The sequence below is a fragment of the Nematolebias whitei genome, chromosome 8, assembly GCF_014905685.2.
Source record: "Nematolebias whitei isolate Nwh7 chromosome 8, NemWhi1, whole genome shotgun sequence".
NCBI lineage: Eukaryota > Metazoa > Chordata > Actinopteri > Cyprinodontiformes > Rivulidae > Nematolebias > Nematolebias whitei.
In genome coordinates, this window is record NC_056505.1 from 20,048,247 (window position 1) to 20,067,190 (window position 18,944).

The 18,944-nt window shown below is 40.0% G+C and overlaps 1 protein-coding gene across 1 annotated transcript; it reads left to right on the top strand.

Moving 5' to 3' along the window:
• Positions 1–6: 6 nt before the first annotated feature.
• LOC119413957 (ankyrin-1) lies at positions 7–18,237 on the top strand (the record flags this gene model as incomplete). Its single annotated transcript, XM_037681037.1, is given in 25 exon segments — positions 7–181; positions 6,404–6,505; positions 8,429–8,527; positions 9,091–9,189; positions 9,445–9,543; positions 9,714–9,899; positions 10,005–10,103; positions 10,184–10,282; positions 10,367–10,465; positions 12,568–12,765; positions 12,960–13,058; positions 13,193–13,291; positions 13,377–13,475; positions 13,613–13,810; positions 13,904–14,002; positions 14,111–14,209; positions 14,299–14,496; positions 14,590–14,688; positions 14,807–14,905; positions 15,107–15,205; positions 15,291–15,383; positions 15,522–15,594; positions 15,704–15,724; positions 17,861–17,957; positions 18,159–18,237. Coding segments are annotated over 25 exon segments (2,658 nt in total), but the record flags the coding sequence as incomplete, so codon positions are not given.
• Positions 18,238–18,944: the final 707 nt, after the last annotated feature.

Consider the following 18,944-nt stretch of genomic DNA (forward strand, 5'->3'; position numbering starts at 1 on the left):
CTGCGTGTGCATGTGTGTGTGTGAGTCTGTGTTTACGGAGGATGGGGGGTGTGCGTGCCCTGAACCAGAACACTCGCAGGGGGCAACAGAAAAGAAGCAGTAAGTTTGAGAGGAACAGAAAACTTCAGAACGAGACAGTGGAGGGCCAACAGGCATGCCAGTCAAGACCGTCACTTTTGGAGTGAGTACCAACACGCTGCCATCTCTGTCTCACCTTCCTCCTGTTCCAGTCTGACTGGACCTCTAGCTGCCTCCATATTTTATTCTTCTGTCTCACTGTCTGTGGCTTTTCCTAGACGGATTTTTATATTTGGAATGTTTTACTCTGACGACAACCTGCTCTTCCATTTTCCCCATCAACGACATGGCAATACCTTCTTTTGTAAACCAATTTATTTCATATTTGACTGGAACACAAAAAACATGTAATTAATCTTCTTGATTTCAGATGATTTTATTCAGTTTGTTCTTTTGCTTGTTTGCTCACTGTTTGCATTTTCTGCTTGCCACTTCCCATTTCTGGTTGTGACTTTGGATCTGAACATTATTTCTGCCCGTCAACAAACAGATTCCCTCATTTACAGCATACACGTTGAATTCTTTAACCCTGTGAGGAGGTGGTGAAGTGTTTAAAAACCTCACAGTGAACTCAATTGCTTGGGAGTACTTGTGATGTGTGTGTCCATGATTAGTGCAAGTAGGGTGTTAATCGTTGTAAGTTCCTCGACTTAATCTTGTTTTTGCTTTCATTTGTTTCTCTGTTTGATGTTCAGATTGTGTGATGTCCACCAGGATTAGCAGTGGTAAGTAAACTAGGGGTCGGTAAACTGATTAGAGGGTCAGTGAATAAAATGCTGTCTGTCCAAATCAACTGAAGACAACAGAGCACTTAATTTGTTGAACTACAGATGAATGCTGCACAGAAGATGTGCATAAGGTGCCAGTGCTTATTTCATGATTTGAAGGATTTTGTTTCTATATTAATAGTGAATGTGTTTGTAGGATTTTATTGAACTGCTCATGATATAACTCATAGAAATATTTTTTTTTTCATTGAGTCACTTTGACAAATACTGTCAGTTTAATCATCTCAAAATTATTATTATTTTGACTGAAACTCGTTTTTATCTTCCTTTTTATGCAAGTTTCTTTTCATAAATGTTAATTGTAAGTTACCTTAAAAACCAGTGGAGAAACAACAACAGCAGTGTTGGCATGGCGCTGCTGTGTTTTGTGGCTGTTTGGGGGTTTGTCAGGTGCTGGCTTACATTTAGAAAAGACGAAGATTTTTTGGGAAAAATTACTTTTGTTTTCTACATGCCATTGTAGTTTTTCAGTGAATTATTTATCCACAGGTGGTTTAAACAAGGTTTCTAAGGAGTTATGGGGGAAAAATGGTGTTTTATCACTTTACAAGAATACTTGTATGGATCTGCATAGGGTGAAAAAACGGGGTTATTTTAAGATAAATTGTTCTAACAAGCAGAGTACTTTTTATTTAAATTATTTACTAATGGTATTTACTGGTAAACAGTTTGTGAATTTTGTGCAAAAGTTCACAAGCTGTTTAACATCAGCAAAACCATTTCTCAGCTGTTGCACAAACATTCATGAACGAGTCATACATTTTTTTCCACTTTATTTGAATTGGGAATGTTGTTTTACAAAGTTAACTTTGAGTTGTACTGAGAAAGACTTGAACCAAATGTTTGACCATAACTTCACCAAAAGTACAAGTAACTGTTTTTAAATGTATTTTGCAGGTTTAGGTGTATTGTTTAATTACCATTTTGTTCCCCAGTCTGTATTGTACAGTGTCAGTAAATGTTTGTGCACTTCCAAAATGTCCTAATAATTAGCTGAAAAATCTGAATACTTGTGATTACTGAGTCTGGAATTAAAAAAATGGAAGTGTGGAAAAACCCTGTTAAGACCAATAACAACCAAAAGCAAGTAACAAAATATCTGTCAAATACCAGCTTAATGAACAGATTGGATTATTATAATACTTGATATTCTGGAAAAATAAAAATTGCTTAAAGATTTAAGTCAGACAAACATTAGATTATAGAAAAGATGGATCATGTTTATCAAACCTTAAAGGTCTAAGATAAAAACTGCATTTTAACCCCAAAGTTGTTCTTCAAACTTATTCTCTATTTTCTTTCATAAATTCTTTGTCCATATTTTTTGTTTATAGTATTTACGTCATCTTTCTTACTTTACAATAACTTTATAAAGAGAGCATGTTCAAAATGGAAAGGTAACTTTATAGAAAACACCCACAGTTACTTTATGACATTTTAAGAAAAAGTACAAAGACGTCTTTTTTGCTCTATGTATCACATGTAAACATATTCTTACAGTTCCAGTCCTGCAAACTGTTTTGTATATTTTAGTGTGTTTTATAAGAAAACATTTTATTTTCTTAGCCCATGTTATCTAGTCAAAATGTACAAAAAGAATCATTATATTGAGTTAATTTAATACACTTTCATGTTAAGATGTGACTGGGAGGTTTTAAAAAGTAGTCTCAAAAACATCTGTGCTGTATTTATTTTTTATATTTTAGAAGAAATATTGTCCCCTTCCCCAATAATGGATTGCTGGGGTGGGGTGGGGGGCGTTTGCACCTGTTTTCCCAGGGGACACAATGAAGCATCATTCATATTACAGCTCCGATATTGCATATGTTAAATTTTGGTTTTGCAATCTTTGACCCAATATATTTTATGATTCCATATAAAATCAGAGCAACAACTGTTGTTTTCTCACCTTAAAATAATAATAAAATATACTGTGGTGTAACTGTGCAGTATGTTTACCATAAATTCATCTGATTCTTTTGGATCACAGACCCCATCTTCACCCTATGGCTTTCACCCTCTTTGTAATTCACAATAAGGTCACAATAACCATGACGATAATACCCATGACAATCTCATCTACGAGCGCAGAGGCTGCAGCAGGGCTGCTTATAAAGAGACCAGGAACAAACAGTGGGCTGCAGAGTGGGGGTCCCTGAGAGTGTGAGAAAGTAAATAGTAAAAGTGGGACAGTCTCCTTTAACACATCCAAGGAGTGGAGGCAAACACACAAACAGACCGACAGACAGACAGGTGGTGTTGGGTTGAAGATTGTAACAGTTTCAGCTTAGTGCCACATTTCCTGCAAACGTGCAATCCCACCAGACTTTTACACTTCATACATCTCTGCTGCTGCTGGAAACAGGCTGCCGACAACACCTTTAAGAAGCTGGAGGGATGAAAGATAGAAATCGGCAAAAAAAAAAAAAGTCAAGTCAGCAGAAAAATGTGATTAAAAATATGCTAAAAACAAACTGTGGGGATTAACATAATTGGCACTTATAGTTATTCTCAGATGGGGTTTTTTTTTCAACAAGTTCAAACAGATCAGGTTATTGGAGCTAAGTGAGTTTTAAAAAGACACAGTTTATGTGGTTTAAAGTTCAGAAAATTAGAGCAAGTGAAGCAGTACCTGTGACATGTTGAACATACGGAGACACCCTATTTTCACCATTTTTGCTGGATGTGCACTTAAATTATTTATGATTTGCACCTGGTGCTGGCTCTGCAAATTTATGTGCATTTGTGTTTGCAAGAGAAAGTTGTCTCTGTGTTGAAAAGCTATTTAAATAGCTGTTTAGCAGAAAGATTTATTTAAATGTTCTTTGGAAGGAGTTGTGCTCAGGTGGCAAATGGCAAAATAATCTGAGATTTCCTAACGTTCAGTAAAGAGACCTGATCAGATTTTAGTTGAACCAGCTGAATTAACACTTGAGTGGTTCCTGACAAAATATTATGGGCTAAAACTTGTTAAAAAAAAAAGGACTCTGAATAATGAAAATGTTTGTGTCTGATTTCCATTTTCTGAAACTTTTCATCTTGTTTCTCCCCATCACACATGAAGACACAGACTGACGTACTCAGAACTGTCACCAAAAAGCACATTTTATTGTGAAAAGAATGTGTCATTGTCATAAAAATCAGTCTGTTGCAGAAGACGGGGACTGTTGGTTTTGCTTTGAACATGCATGCACACATATGTGCATCGTTTTAAGGGGAATGATGTCATCGTGCCTGCTGCAGCACCAGCTGAGGGACAAAAAGCAGGAGAGAAACGCTTGTAAGAACCAGGAGTTAGAGAACAAAAGACAAACTATAATAAACAGGGAGTTTGAGGGAAAGTGAATGGATTTTTCTGTGATAGATGACGATTCTGGATTCTTTTTATTTGATAATTTGGGCCTTCATTATGAGAAACTGTGCTCTTTCTTCCCCTGAGGTCAGTTCCGTCCACGTTGCACGACTGTGTGTTTTGAAGCTGCCTGTGTTAACCAAAAAGCTTCTGCGAAAACCCATTGTCTGCTTCTTTTGCTCCAAACAGTGTGATTAATGTGGCTGCCCAGTTCTGCTCAGCCCAACAGCCTGAGGCTTGTCCACGCTTTGTGGGAATAATGAGAGGGTAAAGTGAGTGGGAGGTGGAGGGGGTAATTCATCCAAAACATATCCAGCAAAATGTACCAAAGGAGTTGCCTCATAACATCTTTGAACCACTCGGTTTGTGTGTCTGCTGTATGTACCTGTTTATACCATTTCAGCGGGTGTGGTTCTCCTGCATCCTTATCTCAACACACCACACACTCACTTGTTGACGTAAGCTGATAATCGCACTAACACGCAGACACATGCATGAAAATACTAAACTAACGAGCACGATTCTGAAAGGGCCTAAACCAGGTTCACCTCAGTGTTATGATGCTGCTACTGGAGTGAGAACAAACATTCTGTTGCTTCAGCTGCGTCTGTCAGAGGAAGTTTTTGTGTTGCTGTGGTGGAATCTGCAAATGTCTCACCCAACATTAAGGTATTGCTAAAAAATCAGAAGAATGGAAGGGTGGTGGAGGGGGGGATTTGGGAAATTCACGTTAGTTTTATACAAAGCTGCATGCAAAAGCAGTTTATAAAGAAGAATCTGTGTGTGTTGTGTACCGGTTTAGTAACAATCGTGGATGTGCGTTTGAGATCATATGTTCGGATTTCTGCTGGGGTCAGATTATTGTGATAGCAGCCTGAAAAGAGGAGGTGCTTGTCTCCGAGTGTGGCTCAGGATCCATTATGTTTGTGTACTTGTTTTTATTGTGAGCTGAGTAAACAAACTTGGAATACAAAACTTATAATTGTGTCTCACAATCACTTAGAACTTTAAAGAAAGATTGCTGCACGGGGTTTGAAGTGACTTTAGACTTTGTGTGAACTTGGACAGATTTTTCAGACATTGTTTTGCTGCCACAGTCAGCTGGAAGCACCTTCGTCGTGAAGTCTCACTTTTCTTGCCAGCAAAATCCTTTTTCCCTCAGTGACCCATTTCTTTGCACAGCTCTGTTCCTCTAGTGTCATGCTGAGGGTGTGTTGTGTCATTTGTTGCCATGCCTCCACGTCAGGCATGCAGATCTTTTCTCTGTTTTCTAAAAGGCCCTTTCCCTCTCTTGTTGTGACAGGGCTGTTGCCTCTTTTTGACAGTCAACAAAACATAAAGCTCTGTCTTATAGCGCTCTGCAGAATTTTTGGAGTATTCCTTTCTAACATAGGAAAGGTTAGTACATTGGAGGACTATATTTGTGTGTCAACAAGCAACGATGGGTGTATTTTTTCCTCCCGACTAGCATGTTGAGATAGTTGGTGAGACGCAGAGGGGCTGGAGTGGGAGAGGAGATTATGTGAATGAAAAGAAAGTGCAGATTTTGCCGCATTTGAGTTCTTGCCTGTGGATTTCCTCCTTTTTGTTCCCAATCCTGCTACCCCCTTTCTCTTTTCTCCTCTCCTCTCCCTCGCCCGCTGTCCCCCAGTGCCGCATGAGTGATCCTGTTTCAGCAGCACTCCTGCCTGCCTGGGAGAGGCTTGAAGCCTTCAGACACAGACAAAACACAGACGAAAACACTAAACGCACCATGTGCCGACCAGGACCCCCAGAAGCTTCACACTTTCTTTTATTTAAACACTCATGAAATCCAAACATCAGGCCCAAGAGCTGCTGGATGCAACATGAGTTCTACAGACTCTGAGTTCGTTGTCGCACCTCATCACCTGAGCAGAGGACAGATACACAGTCTTCAAGGTTTTCTGAAGCTGCCACAGCTCGAGTCACACCGATTTCAAGCTGCAGAAGCAGATATTTAAACTGCACTGCAGATCATGGGAGGAGTGAAATGAGAGGAAAACTGGTGGACAAGTGCCATCTCGCTCTGTGCACCCCCTGTTTTCATAAAGATACTAACCAAGCGCTCCTTCTCCACTTTTCCTCTTCTTCCTTTGTGTCTCTTACTTTCTCGTAAATCCTTCACTTCCTCCCCGCCATGTCCCCACTTTTGTTTCCTTTCTAGGCAGATGCTGGCAACAGTTTTCTCCGAGCTGCCCGATCTGGCAACCTGGACAAGGCCTTGGAGCACATCAAAAATGGCATTGATGTTAACACAGCCAATCAGGTGAGACAGAGCACAGTCCTTAGATTAAATTATCTGACTTCAAGTTATCAGCTAGCGGGATTATTTAGATTGTACAGACAGTTTTTGGCTCCTTGTTTGGTGACTTTTTATTGTACTGTACAAACACTGTAACAGAAATATTAGACAATTTGTTGACATTTGAATCTGCTCGTCATTTAATGTAACCAGAGTTTTAGACTTTGATGCTTCCTAACAGACTAAATTTAACTTCAGATCATTAATGGACTTCGTCTAATCCCCACTCAAAATAAATAAATAAATAAAAATAGCAGTATGGTAATAGAAAATTTGGTAGAACATAATAAACTGTGTTTACAAAAAATAATATAAGTAATTGTGTTTATATTTGGTTCTGAAATGATCAGATATACAGTATAATGGAAACTGAATACAGCATTAACGAGTTTATCCTACAAGTTATAGAAAGCAGTTCTAATCTCAACAATCGGACCTTTTTGCATCATGTTTTGCTCAAGTTTTGTGTGCCACCATTAACTGTGATTATATTTCTGTGGTCTGAGTGTCCAGTGTGCATGGGTCGAACACTGCTGCTATCAGCCTGTTTGCTTGTTGTCTGCATGGTTAGTCAGCGTTATAATCAGTTTGGAGGTGACAGGTAGACTTTACGGTGCCTCCAGAGGAGGTATTAAATGGCACAAAATTTTCTGCTACCTGGTCTCGTCCGTCTTGCTTCCTTTACTCTGACAGTTGTTTCTAAAGAGTCCAGGAGGAAGCAGATTACTGGGCTAACACTGATGCCCTCAAGTACTTGAACCTTGGCCGAAATCTTGCATGTGAGCACGAGTGACTCATCTGACTCATTAACCTAACATCTCTCAGTCCCTCGTGTTGTTCTCAGAAGGAAAAGAAAGCCTGTCCAGTAACAGAATGTTTTTGATTTGCAAGATTTTCATCCTTGTTACGGTTTTATTTTAATGTATATTTGGAATTCATCGTGTAATTGTCTCATTGTTTGATGTAAACTATGTTTTGAGGTAAAGTGATCATCTGCAGCTCTTTTATAATAAGGCAACAGTGTTTTGCACATGCAATACTTTGCAGTTTTCAAAGTTTAATTTTTTTCCCAACCGTCTTTTATATTTAAAAAAAAAAAGTTAATCTGTTAATTTTTAAGATTTCTTTCATACTGTACAGAAATTTGCACATTGATTCAAAGACTTTAAAAAAAGTTGGAAAAATAAATAAATAAATAAATAAATAAAACCGCTGTAGATTGTCACTTTAACCTCCACAGTGAGTTTTGTTGGGCCAGAATGATGGGGTTTGTCCAGGTGGAGGTCCAGCTGTGACATCCACATCCCTCTCCCTCATCCCTGCCCTCCCTTTGTAGCCATTTGCACTCCGTCTAACATCTTCCACACAACTTTATTATTATTTTTTACTTATTTTTACCTTCACTATTGCTTCTTTTCCCGTCTTTTTTCCCCCTGTGTTTCCAGTGCAGTGATGGTGTGCTGTGGTCTCCCCACTCAGAGGAATAATATCAGCGGTGTGAGAAAGGTCCAACCTCACATGTCCTGTGCGACTGAAGGAAGGCTGTGTGAGGTTAGACCTATCCCACACGGCTTGTATTCTTCCCAGCCATGAGACCTTCCGCCTGCCATCCCATTCCTCCTCCTCCTTTAATCATTATGTATGGGGAAAAAATCCTTACCTTGATTTTTATTTTTATTTTATTTTTTGCTAATGACTTCTTTAAATCTGGACGTACCGCATGCTTTGTGTCCACTATTGCCTTCAGTGTGTGCTTTGGTTACTGTGACGTGTTTCAGTTGGCATGGTCTTCATGTCACTGTGTGTGTTAAATTATTTCATACCTATTATTGGAGTGTGTGTGTGTGGGACCATTCAGTATGAGGTCTGCTCTTCTCTCTCACTCAGAATGGGCTCAACGGGCTTCACCTGGCCTCCAAAGAGGGCCACGTCAAAATGGTGCTGGAGCTCCTTCACAATGGAATCACACTGGAGACCACCACAAAGGTAAAACACTGCAAACAGTGTTAAATGCCTAACTCCTGTAAAATACAGTCATAAGCTAAAGACAAAAACAGTCTGATGTAAAAGGTTCTTGTTTTGGGTCTCTTGTAACTGACCAGCATCATCTTGAATATTTTAAGAAGAATAAGAGCTTTGCTTAAAATGGGTTTAAAACAGGAGTAAGGTAATTAGAAACTAAAGGGGGGAAACAATTTAGAATTAATTAAAAAGGTTAAAGTGAGTGAATCCAAAGGAAAAGGAGAAAATCTCTTCTACAACATGAATGAAGGCAGTTAGGATATACCTTCTTTACATGAAGTTCTTTTTTTTTTATTGACAGAAATATAAGATAAGATATTGATCCCGCAGGAAATTATTGTGCCAGAGATTCCCTTATTATGCATGGAATAATAAAATATTTGAGATATTAAAATCTCTTGAGATTTGAATTGTCATTTTTTAAACAGTCTTTGATTTAAATCTTGATGTTCAGAAAACACATTCAGCATTTTAACAGGTAATCGGCCTCTAACAGTCTTGTGCGTTTTGTTCTTGTGTTTAAACAGAAAGGGAACACAGCCCTGCACATCGCAGCCCTGGCAGGGCAGGAGCAGGTGGTCACAGAGCTGGTAAACTATGGGGCCAATGTCAACGCTCAGTCTCAGGTGAGACCCCAAGCTTTTCTCACACCGCAGTGGTCCCAGGATACACTGAGGCTGCTCACAGGGGTTTTATTGTGAATCCATTGTAGCAACTATACTGCAATTCCATCTGTTAAACTGTGTCTGTTTGTTCGGTATTTCTGTGCTTGCTTCTTCTCCACGTACATCCTTGTGTGGACATTTGTGACTTTCTATTGCTGCGTTGTCTGTGTGTATGTGTTTGTACACGTGCCCCTGTCGTGTGTCTTTCTGAGACAGAAGGGTTTCACTCCCCTCTACATGGCTGCACAAGAAAACCATCTAGAGGTTGTGAAGTTTCTTCTGGAGAACGGAGCCAATCAGAGCATTCCAACTGAGGTACCAAAGAACTTGAGCGAAAAGGTTTAAAACAATAACATCCCACATTGCTCAAACCCATCCCTGCCAATTCACACTCGCTTTGTTTCCAAGCAGGTTTATTCATGATCTCCTCTCATCACTTTCTTCTTTTCTCCCTCTGACTCGCTCTCTCTTCTCGTTTGCTGCAGGACGGATTTACTCCTCTCGCTGTGGCTCTTCAGCAGGGACATGAGAACGTTGTAGCCCTGCTCATCAACTACGGCACCAAGGGAAAGGTCCGCCTCCCTGCCCTGCACATTGCAGCCCGAAACGATGACACACGCACAGCGGCGGTGCTTCTGCAAAATGACCCTAATCCTGATGTCCTCAGCAAGGTGCTTTTCTGATGCTGTTCTGAAGACACTGCTGTGTTTGATGTGTTTTTGTGATTCGTATTTGTCTAAAATGCAAAAACATCAGTAGTGGCATGTGCTCTGCAGACTGGATTCACTCCCCTCCATATTGCTGCACACTATGAAAACTTGAACGTAGCTCAACTGCTGCTCAATCGAGGAGCCAATGTCAACTTCACCCCAAAGGTAAGAGATTATACACATACCCTTGTAAAGATAGATGGTTAGCCTCTTTCCCTTGCTTTATTTTGTCCATGCATCTGTAGAACGGCATCACCCCTCTACACATCGCTTCCAGGCGGGGGAACGTTATCATGGTCCGTCTCCTGCTAGATCGAGGAGCACAGATCGATGCCAAGACAAAGGTGCAAATGGCAACTATCATATATCCCTGTCTTTTTTAATATAATGCTTCATCCCCTGAGTCATAAACAATACTGTCTTTTCAGGATGAGCTGACCCCTTTGCATTGTGCAGCCAGAAATGGGCATGTCAGAATTATAGAAATCCTGTTAGATCATGGGGCTCCCATCCAAGCAAAGACCAAGGTAACCTCGAAGGGATAAAAAAAAAAATAACAGTTCACTTCTCCTACAGGTTTACCTTTTCAGTCAGGTTCTGTGAAGTAACTTTGTGGAGTACAGTCTGAATTGGTCAGGCTGAAGATGTGTGGAAGAGTCCTTAACAACCACCTTTGATAAAAACTACATATAGCCAAAATAACCTTTTATACTTGTCCATCATTTTAATAAAACGGACCAAAACTCAACAGAAAACAGTAGCTAAATCAAGTTATACACTTTGTTGTGTTTTGCATTAGACAGTTTATTTTATTTCTGCCTTCTCAACCTTTGAGTCATAAAAATGTGCATTGTTGGACCCAAATGTAGAGAGCCAGAAGCAGATTCAAGATCAAAACTTGAAGTTTTATTGAACCCAAAAACAGTGTAACATGACTTGACATAAGCAGGAACTAACACGAGGATCTGACATCTAATAAAGGAAAGCCAAGAAGCATGCAGTACAGTAGACCAACACAGAGGGGAAACAAGTGTGCTGATTACTAATGGGAGTCAGGTGGTGTTTAAGGTGCTGAAACCAGGAACTATTTGGGATATGATGGTGCAAAGAAAATAACCTTCTCATCAATGTGAAGAAGACAAAGGAGATGATTGTGACCTTCAGAAGGAACAAACACCTACACCCCCCTGAACATAAGGGGATCTGTGATGGAAGTGGTCTCCAGCTACAAGTACTTGGGTGTACACATGAATGACAACCTCAGCTGGGGCAACAACATCACCAGCCTGATCAAGAAAGCTCATCAGAGACTCTACTTCCTCAGGCAGCTGAGATGAGCTGGTCTGGGAAGCTCAGTCCTCACCTCCTTCTACAGGTGTGCAGTGGAGAGCATCCTGTGCTCCAGCATCAACGTGTGGCATGGAGGCTGCACAGCTGCAGAATGAAAAGCTTTGCAGAGAGTGGTGAAGGCTGCACAGAAGTCTGTTGGAGTCAGCCTCCCCACCATCACAGACATTTACACCTCCAGATGCAGGAAGAGGGCCACCTGCATCATGAAGGACCCCACTCACCCAGCACACACACTTTTTGCCCTGCTCCCCTCAGGAAGGAGGTTAAGGAGCATTAATTGTAGAACCACTAGACTGAGGAACATCTTCTACCCTGACGCTGTTAGACTCATGAATAAATAACCAGAATAATCACTGTGAAAAATCACATCATGTTGCTGCTGATCTGTTTCATGTTGATGTGTTCATGCATGCTCATCTGCTCACACAGACTCATGCTCATGTCCGTGCTGCTGTTCGGCGTAATGTTTTTATGCTATTAGTGCTTAGTGTATTTTTAGTTGATGTTTGTCTTAGTTCAAATCTTAGATATTATCATTGTTTTTCTTTTACATTTTATTGTTGGATGTAACTGGGACCCTGTGTACATAAATTCGTTCCACCACTTGTACCACATGTGGTGTGAACGGCAATAAATAATCTCTGGCTCTGACTCTGATATCTAATGGTAATGATGGAGAAAACAATAATCCAAAACACAACGAAACCCAAAACCAAAGATGAACAAAGTCAAAATGGTGAAAGTAAACAAAGACCTTCAAAACCATGACAAACTATGACATTTTGTTTATGCTGTTATGCATGTGCGTTTGCAATGGCTAATAAATCTACTGGTCTAAAAATATTTGTAACAGAAATTCTCAGCAGTATGGTTTAAATCCTGACATAGCTGATTAGAGCTAACTTTAGCTAGCTTTGTGCCTTAAGTTGGAGTGACTTTTTTTTTAAAGGTTGAGTTTCGTAATTGATCAAAAACGAGTTGCCTTTTTTAGTAGAGGCAACCAGAAATATACCTGACAGTTTGTCTGACAGGTATCCTCCACTTCTCCAAACTGAAGTTGCTCTGTCTTCTATAAATACTGACTGCTCATTTGTACTCCACACATCCAGCTTCAAAATCACTGAACTATCCCTTGAATGGAATTTGTAAAATATCTTATTTGAGCACAAACAAGTGAGCTTATTCAGTCTGCTACTATTAATGAATTAAAGTCATGGTCACTGTTTATTCTGCTGATCTTTTCTCTGTGAAGGAGTCTTCATTTCTTCTTGTTTTGCAGAATGGTCTGTCTCCGATCCACATGGCAGCGCAGGGAGACCACATGGACTGTGTCAAGCAGCTGCTGCAGTACAACGCAGAGATTGATGACATCACCCTGGACCACCTCACCCCTTTGCATGTGGCAGCACACTGTGGGCATCACCGCATGGCCAAAGTACTGCTGGACAAAGGGGCCAAACCCAACTCAAGAGCTCTGGTTAGAAACACACTGATCTACCTAAAGTCTGCTGGTTACACCAGAAACCCTGAAAAGCTCTTTGACTGACAGCTATTAGCTCATGGGTTATTGATGACGGACAAATGCTAAAATGAAATGCTCATTTTATCTGTTAATACGAAACCATCTAGCTTTTTACCATTAAAGTGACAGTGATGGGTTTGTGTTTGCAGAACGGCTTTACTCCGTTGCACATTGCCTGTAAAAAGAACCACATGCGTGTAATGGACCTCCTGCTCAAACAGTCTGCATCAATAGAGGCTGTGACTGAAGTAAGAAAGGAAATGAGAATCATTTGTTTAAAAACTATACACATTAAAAATAATGTCTCCTTTTGTGTTTAATTTGCAAACAAGAGTTTCAAGTTTCTTCATAACTTCTTGTATTCTGTTAATATCTTGAACAGTCTGGCCTTACCCCGCTGCATGTGGCATCTTTTATGGGACATCTTAATATTGTGAAGATCCTTCTGCAGAAAGGTGCTTCGCCCAGCGCTTCAAATGTGGTGAGAACCTCACAGTGCATTTACAACCAGCTTAAATATAGAACACAAAACATAATCTGGCTGTGTGGTTTGTTTGTGTGAACAGAAAGTAGAGACTCCTCTCCATATGGCGTCTCGCGCAGGACACTATGAGGTTGCCGAGTTTTTATTGCAGAATGCAGCACCAGTGGATGCCAAGGCCAAGGTAGAATTTTTTTTTTTTTTATCACGAAAACACAACTGCAAGTTCTAAAAAACAAATTAATGCACTTTTTTTTATTATTAACTAAAAACAAATGTACTGAAAGTGCTTATTATGTTTCATGATGCTTGGTGCCACAGGACGACCAAACCCCCCTGCATTGTGCTGCTCGGATGGGTCATAAGGAACTGGTGAAGCTTCTGCTGGAGCACAAAGCCAACCCCAACTCCACCACCACAGCTGGACATACACCTCTGCACATCGCTGCCCGGGAAGGTCATGTTCAAACTGTACGCATCCTCCTGGACATGCAGGCGCAACAGACCAAGATGACCAAGGTAAAACTGGTCTGCTGAAATGTGTTACATTTGGTAACCAGCATTCACAGTAACTAATCTATTGTTTCCACTGACCTCTTGGTGATTCTGTAGAAAGGCTTTACTTCATTACATGTGGCCTCCAAGTACGGTAAGGTGGATGTAGCTGAGCTGTTGCTTGAGAGAGGAGCCAACCCAAATGCAGCTGGGAAGGTGAGAACAACAAACTCAGATTTACTTCTTAAATTTGGAACAAAGTAAAATAGATCAATAAAGAAAAGGTTTACAATAAAAAAAAAAACTTTGGATCTTATTTTATAGAATGGTCTGACTCCACTGCACGTTGCTGTACATCACAACAACCTGGATGTCGTTAACTTACTTGTTAGCAAAGGAGGGTCGCCACATAGTGCTGCAAGGGTAAACAAACAAAAGCAACATATTTTAAGCCACAGTGTCTTACATAAAAACACCCATTTGTCCTAAAACAGCTGATTTATGTTCCATAGAATGGCTACACTGCCCTGCACATTGCCTCCAAGCAGAACCAGGTGGAGGTGGCTAACAGCTTGCTGCAGTACGGAGCTTCAGCCAACGCTGAGTCTCTGCAGGGAATCACACCGCTCCACCTGGCCTCGCAGGAAGGAAGGCCCGACATGGTCTCCCTGCTCATCTCCAAACAGGCTAACGTCAACCTCGGCAACAAAGTCAGAGCATATCAATAAAAGAATAAATCATTTCAATATGATTTAAAATAAAATGAAGTCTGAAATGACTTGTTTTTGCTCTCCTGTCACCAGAGTGGATTAACACCCTTGCACCTGGTGGCACAAGAAGGACATGTAGGCATCGCTGACATCTTAGTGAAGCAAGGAGCTTCAGTCTATGCAGCCACACGGGTAAGACTTTTTTAATTTGTCCAAACAGTCAAAGAAGCCCACAGAGTAAATGTCATTGTAACTTTAATGAGATTATGTGGGACGATCATGAACTGTTTATGTTTTTCTACCTTGACAGATGGGTTACACACCTCTGCATGTGGCGTGCCATTACGGCAACATCAAGATGGTAAAGTTCCTCCTGCAGCATCAGGCCAACGTCAACAGCAAAACAAGAGTGAGTTCCTCCCACTCTGACAAAATTAGTCCTGTGCTGGAAACTTAAAGCTGCAGCATACAGTTTAAATTTACCGCACCCAGTTGCTGATTTATTTTTTTATTCCAGAGCCAATATGTCAGATTGTTAGTCTGACTAATAAAAGCAAACAAATTTGTAGTTTGTGCCTAAGTTCTCAGATGTTTTACTCGTCCTTTTCAGCTCGGTTACACTCCTCTGCACCAGGCAGCTCAGCAGGGACACACAGACATTGTGACATTGTTGCTGAAACATGGCGCCCAGCCCAACGAGGCCACTACCGTGAGTACGAGTGCACGTTCTCTTCCTCATTCTGTCATAAAGTTTTATCTCCAAATTGATCAAACTGCCTGTCTCTGTCTGACAGCATGGCACAACTGCATTGGCCATTGCCAAGAGATTGGGCTACATCTCTGTGATCGACGTCCTCAAACTTGTTACTGAGGAGACTGTTTCCATGGTGAGAAGATTACAAACGTCTGTGGATGCAGTGCCCGTGTTATCTAATGAAAACAAACAATGCCAGCTTAACGCAACGTTAGTATTGTTTTTACTTGTCGCTGTCATTCTTGATTTTATTTTATTCTGTATTCTGCAGACAACCACAGAGAAACATCGTATGAGTTTTCCAGAAACTGTGGATGAGATATTAGACGTGTCTGAGGATGAAGGTAAATATCTATATCTATAATTATTATTACTATAAAAGAATAGAGAGTTAAGATTTTTTTTTAAATACAAAGAAATTCATTTTTCTACCTCTTTTGCCCTTTTTTTTAGGAATTGCGCAGCTAACTTTAGGTATGACTGCTCATTTTGTTTTTTTCTGCAGCATTCTTAGGCTTTTGTGAAATAGTGTGTTGCTTCATTTCAAGCTCACGCCATCTTCGTCTCCCTGCCTTTTCCTCCTTCAGTCACTCTGTAGTGGTGCTCACTGTGATCGTAGCTCTGGTTTCCTGTTGGCATGCACCCATGACACTCATGTTTATAACCTCTAATTTCATATGTTCCTCCTGTAACATCCTCATTTTCTAACTCTCCGGGGTTTTTTTTTTTTTACACTCCATGAGTTATTGTGTTTTTAGTAGAAATCACCACCAACGCAAAGATTTCTACTTTCACTGTGGATTGATTTAGTGTTGGAGTTGCTTTGCAGTGTGTGTCTAATTTACTTACCTGTAAATCTGCATCCATGGTGGTGTTCATTTTATAACATAAGATGTTCTTGTCATGTGAATTGTGATCAAGGAGGTTCTTGAGCCAGAAGCTGAAAACGGTGGATTTTATTAGCAGTAATCAGCACTGATGCATAAACAATTTAAAGAAAAGGAATCACTTCACAAATCACCAATAATAATAATAATAATAATAATAATAATAATAATAATAATAATAATAATTAATTAATTAATTAATTACATCAATCCCCTCCCTGAAGTCTCTCAAGATTTTAAGAAACTTAAAGATAATTGCCTTTTTCCCAAATTCTCCATGTGGTTCATTTTCACAGATATAGCAGCATTTTTAAATAAAAAAAACAATCATCACTTGCTTAAAAAAACAGATTGGCTGTGCAGTCACTCTTTACAGCAGTTCTGAAGCCTTACACCCAGTAAGATATAATATTAGTGACATTTGTATGTAAACGATGTGACTAAACAGTTTGGATTGGACTTTTTGCTGAGGAAAAAACTGAAGGGGGGGAAGAGAAAAAAATCACTAAAATTGATCAAACCAACTAAAACATATCTAAATGCTTTTGTTAATTGTGTTTCTTATTGTGTGAAATGCCAGCTCCAGCTCATATCACTTTAAAAGTAATATAACACTTCAGTTTGTTTCTCTCAGTTTATGCTTCTCTCAAGTAGCTAAAAACAACCTGTGTGGTCATTTAAGCTTTGGCAGTTGAGATTGTGAACTCAATAAAATGAGAAAATGTCATGTCTTGGCATGTTTAGTCCCTTGATAATGCAACAAACCGATTGTCAGTGTGGCTCTAAATTTAGAAAACCGCTCAGTCTTAAATACACATCTCCGGAACTGTAAAATGATATTAGTGGATGATGTGATGCTCCCCCACTGGATATGATAATATTTAGCCATTGGATATACGGGGCAGGAGCCGACTCATCAGAACCTGTAAAAACACATCCATCAGTTTAGCTTTGGACTTTATTCAGACCCCTCCACCCCCTCACACACACCTTGGCTGAGATAAACTCAGAAATTCATAAACGTAGGGAAATCTTCTCTTTCACCGCTGGTGATTAGGCACATTTTTGGTGATTAGACCTGTTTTGTGGGGTAAACAACAAAAGTGCAACTCAGCTCACATTCAGATGGTTCAAATGAGCAGCCACAGTTTTATGCATTGTGTCAGAATCATGTTCTGATTGTGATTCAACTAATTTGTTCCAGAGTAAAGCTCTGTTATCACTCTCTAAAGCAGCTAATGTTTGCAACCCCCACCCCACAAGCAGCCTGTGTGCTCTCATCAGAGCTCATGCGCTCCATGTGTTTTGAATGTTGGACTTTTGTGTTTTTGTTTCTAGACTACATCTATGAACTTCCTTCTGTGATTTTGATGTAATAATGTAAATTTCTGAGTAGTCTCAACTTAGAGATTTAATCTGGTCACAGGGAATTACTGTACTCTTCGTATACTCGTACCCTCTTTAAGTGTTTTCATAGTTGTTTGTGTGGCAGCAGCAGCATCACTTGTTTTGTCACTGGCTAATTCAGTGCCACAAATGTCTCCTATCATCAGTCTAATCCCTAATTATCAGAGCCATCAACTTCACACACCCTGGGTTGTCATGTTGTCTAACCCTTCTAACCACCCTTTAACAGCCTTGTTTTCTTTCTCTTTTTCTCTTGTGCTGTGTCACCAACCTGACCACGGTCTGTTCGCTCTCTTTGGCATGTTGTTCTCTGAAGGAGAGGAGCTCTTGGGGACAGAAGGGGCCAGGTACATGAAGATGGATGACATGAAAGACCATGATGACGATTTCCTCTCCCCCAAGAAATCACTGGAGTACGAGCAAGGGCTGGGCACAGCGTAAGGGGATGGGGCGTGGGCGCGGGGCAGCAGGGTAGAGAGCCAAGCTAGTAGCTAACAGATGGATTAGTGGGATTAGGGGAATGCATCGTATACTAAACACCAGGATGATCACTTGGGAGGAGCTAAGATGTGAAGAATCAATCTGATTTGATTTTGTCTTTTTTCTCACAACAGAAATTATTCACCAGCCATTCCCAGGATTCCCCGTGTCTCACCAGAGACTGTGAATCTGAAAGAACATGAGATAGATCAGGTACTGCAGAACGACATAAGCTGATAATATTACAGAGGTAATTTGGTAATTTTGCATTGTACTTAAGTAATTTGGTGAAATAGTCAAAACGAAAGCAGAAGAGATTGTGAGACTTTAACTAGAAGCCACCTATCTGACTGGAAATCGTTGTGTCAAAAGAGCTCATTTTATGATGTGTGGGTTTTCACTATTTGTTAATGTAGCTATATGTGCACATAGAAGGTATTCATTGCAAAGCCCAAAGTGTCAAGAAACTTCTTGTCTCACAGGAAAACACGTCTTCTCAACAGCCTGAAACTATGGAGCTAGAACTAAAAAATAAAAAAAAACTGAGAGACATAAGTAAAGTTTGAGCAATTATTATGGTTATGTTTATGGTTCACTTCTCGCACAGTGACTGTTGGATATCTGCACCAGTGACCTCCCGTGACCTGAAAAGGAAGAAGTAGGTAAAAGATAATGGATGGATGTTCATGGTTAATATTAATATGATAAATGTGAAAGTATTTTATAATGTTTTAGTTAAACCATGCTGTTTCACTTAAAAAAAAATATTCCTTTAAACTAGTGATATTCTATGGTGATTTCATTGTATGCTTTTTTTCCTTCTTCTTCTTTTCTTTTCCTTTTTTTTACAAATAACATGTTTGTTTACCATTCACTATGAAATTAGACAACAGTATGTAATTCTAAATCATCAAAAATCC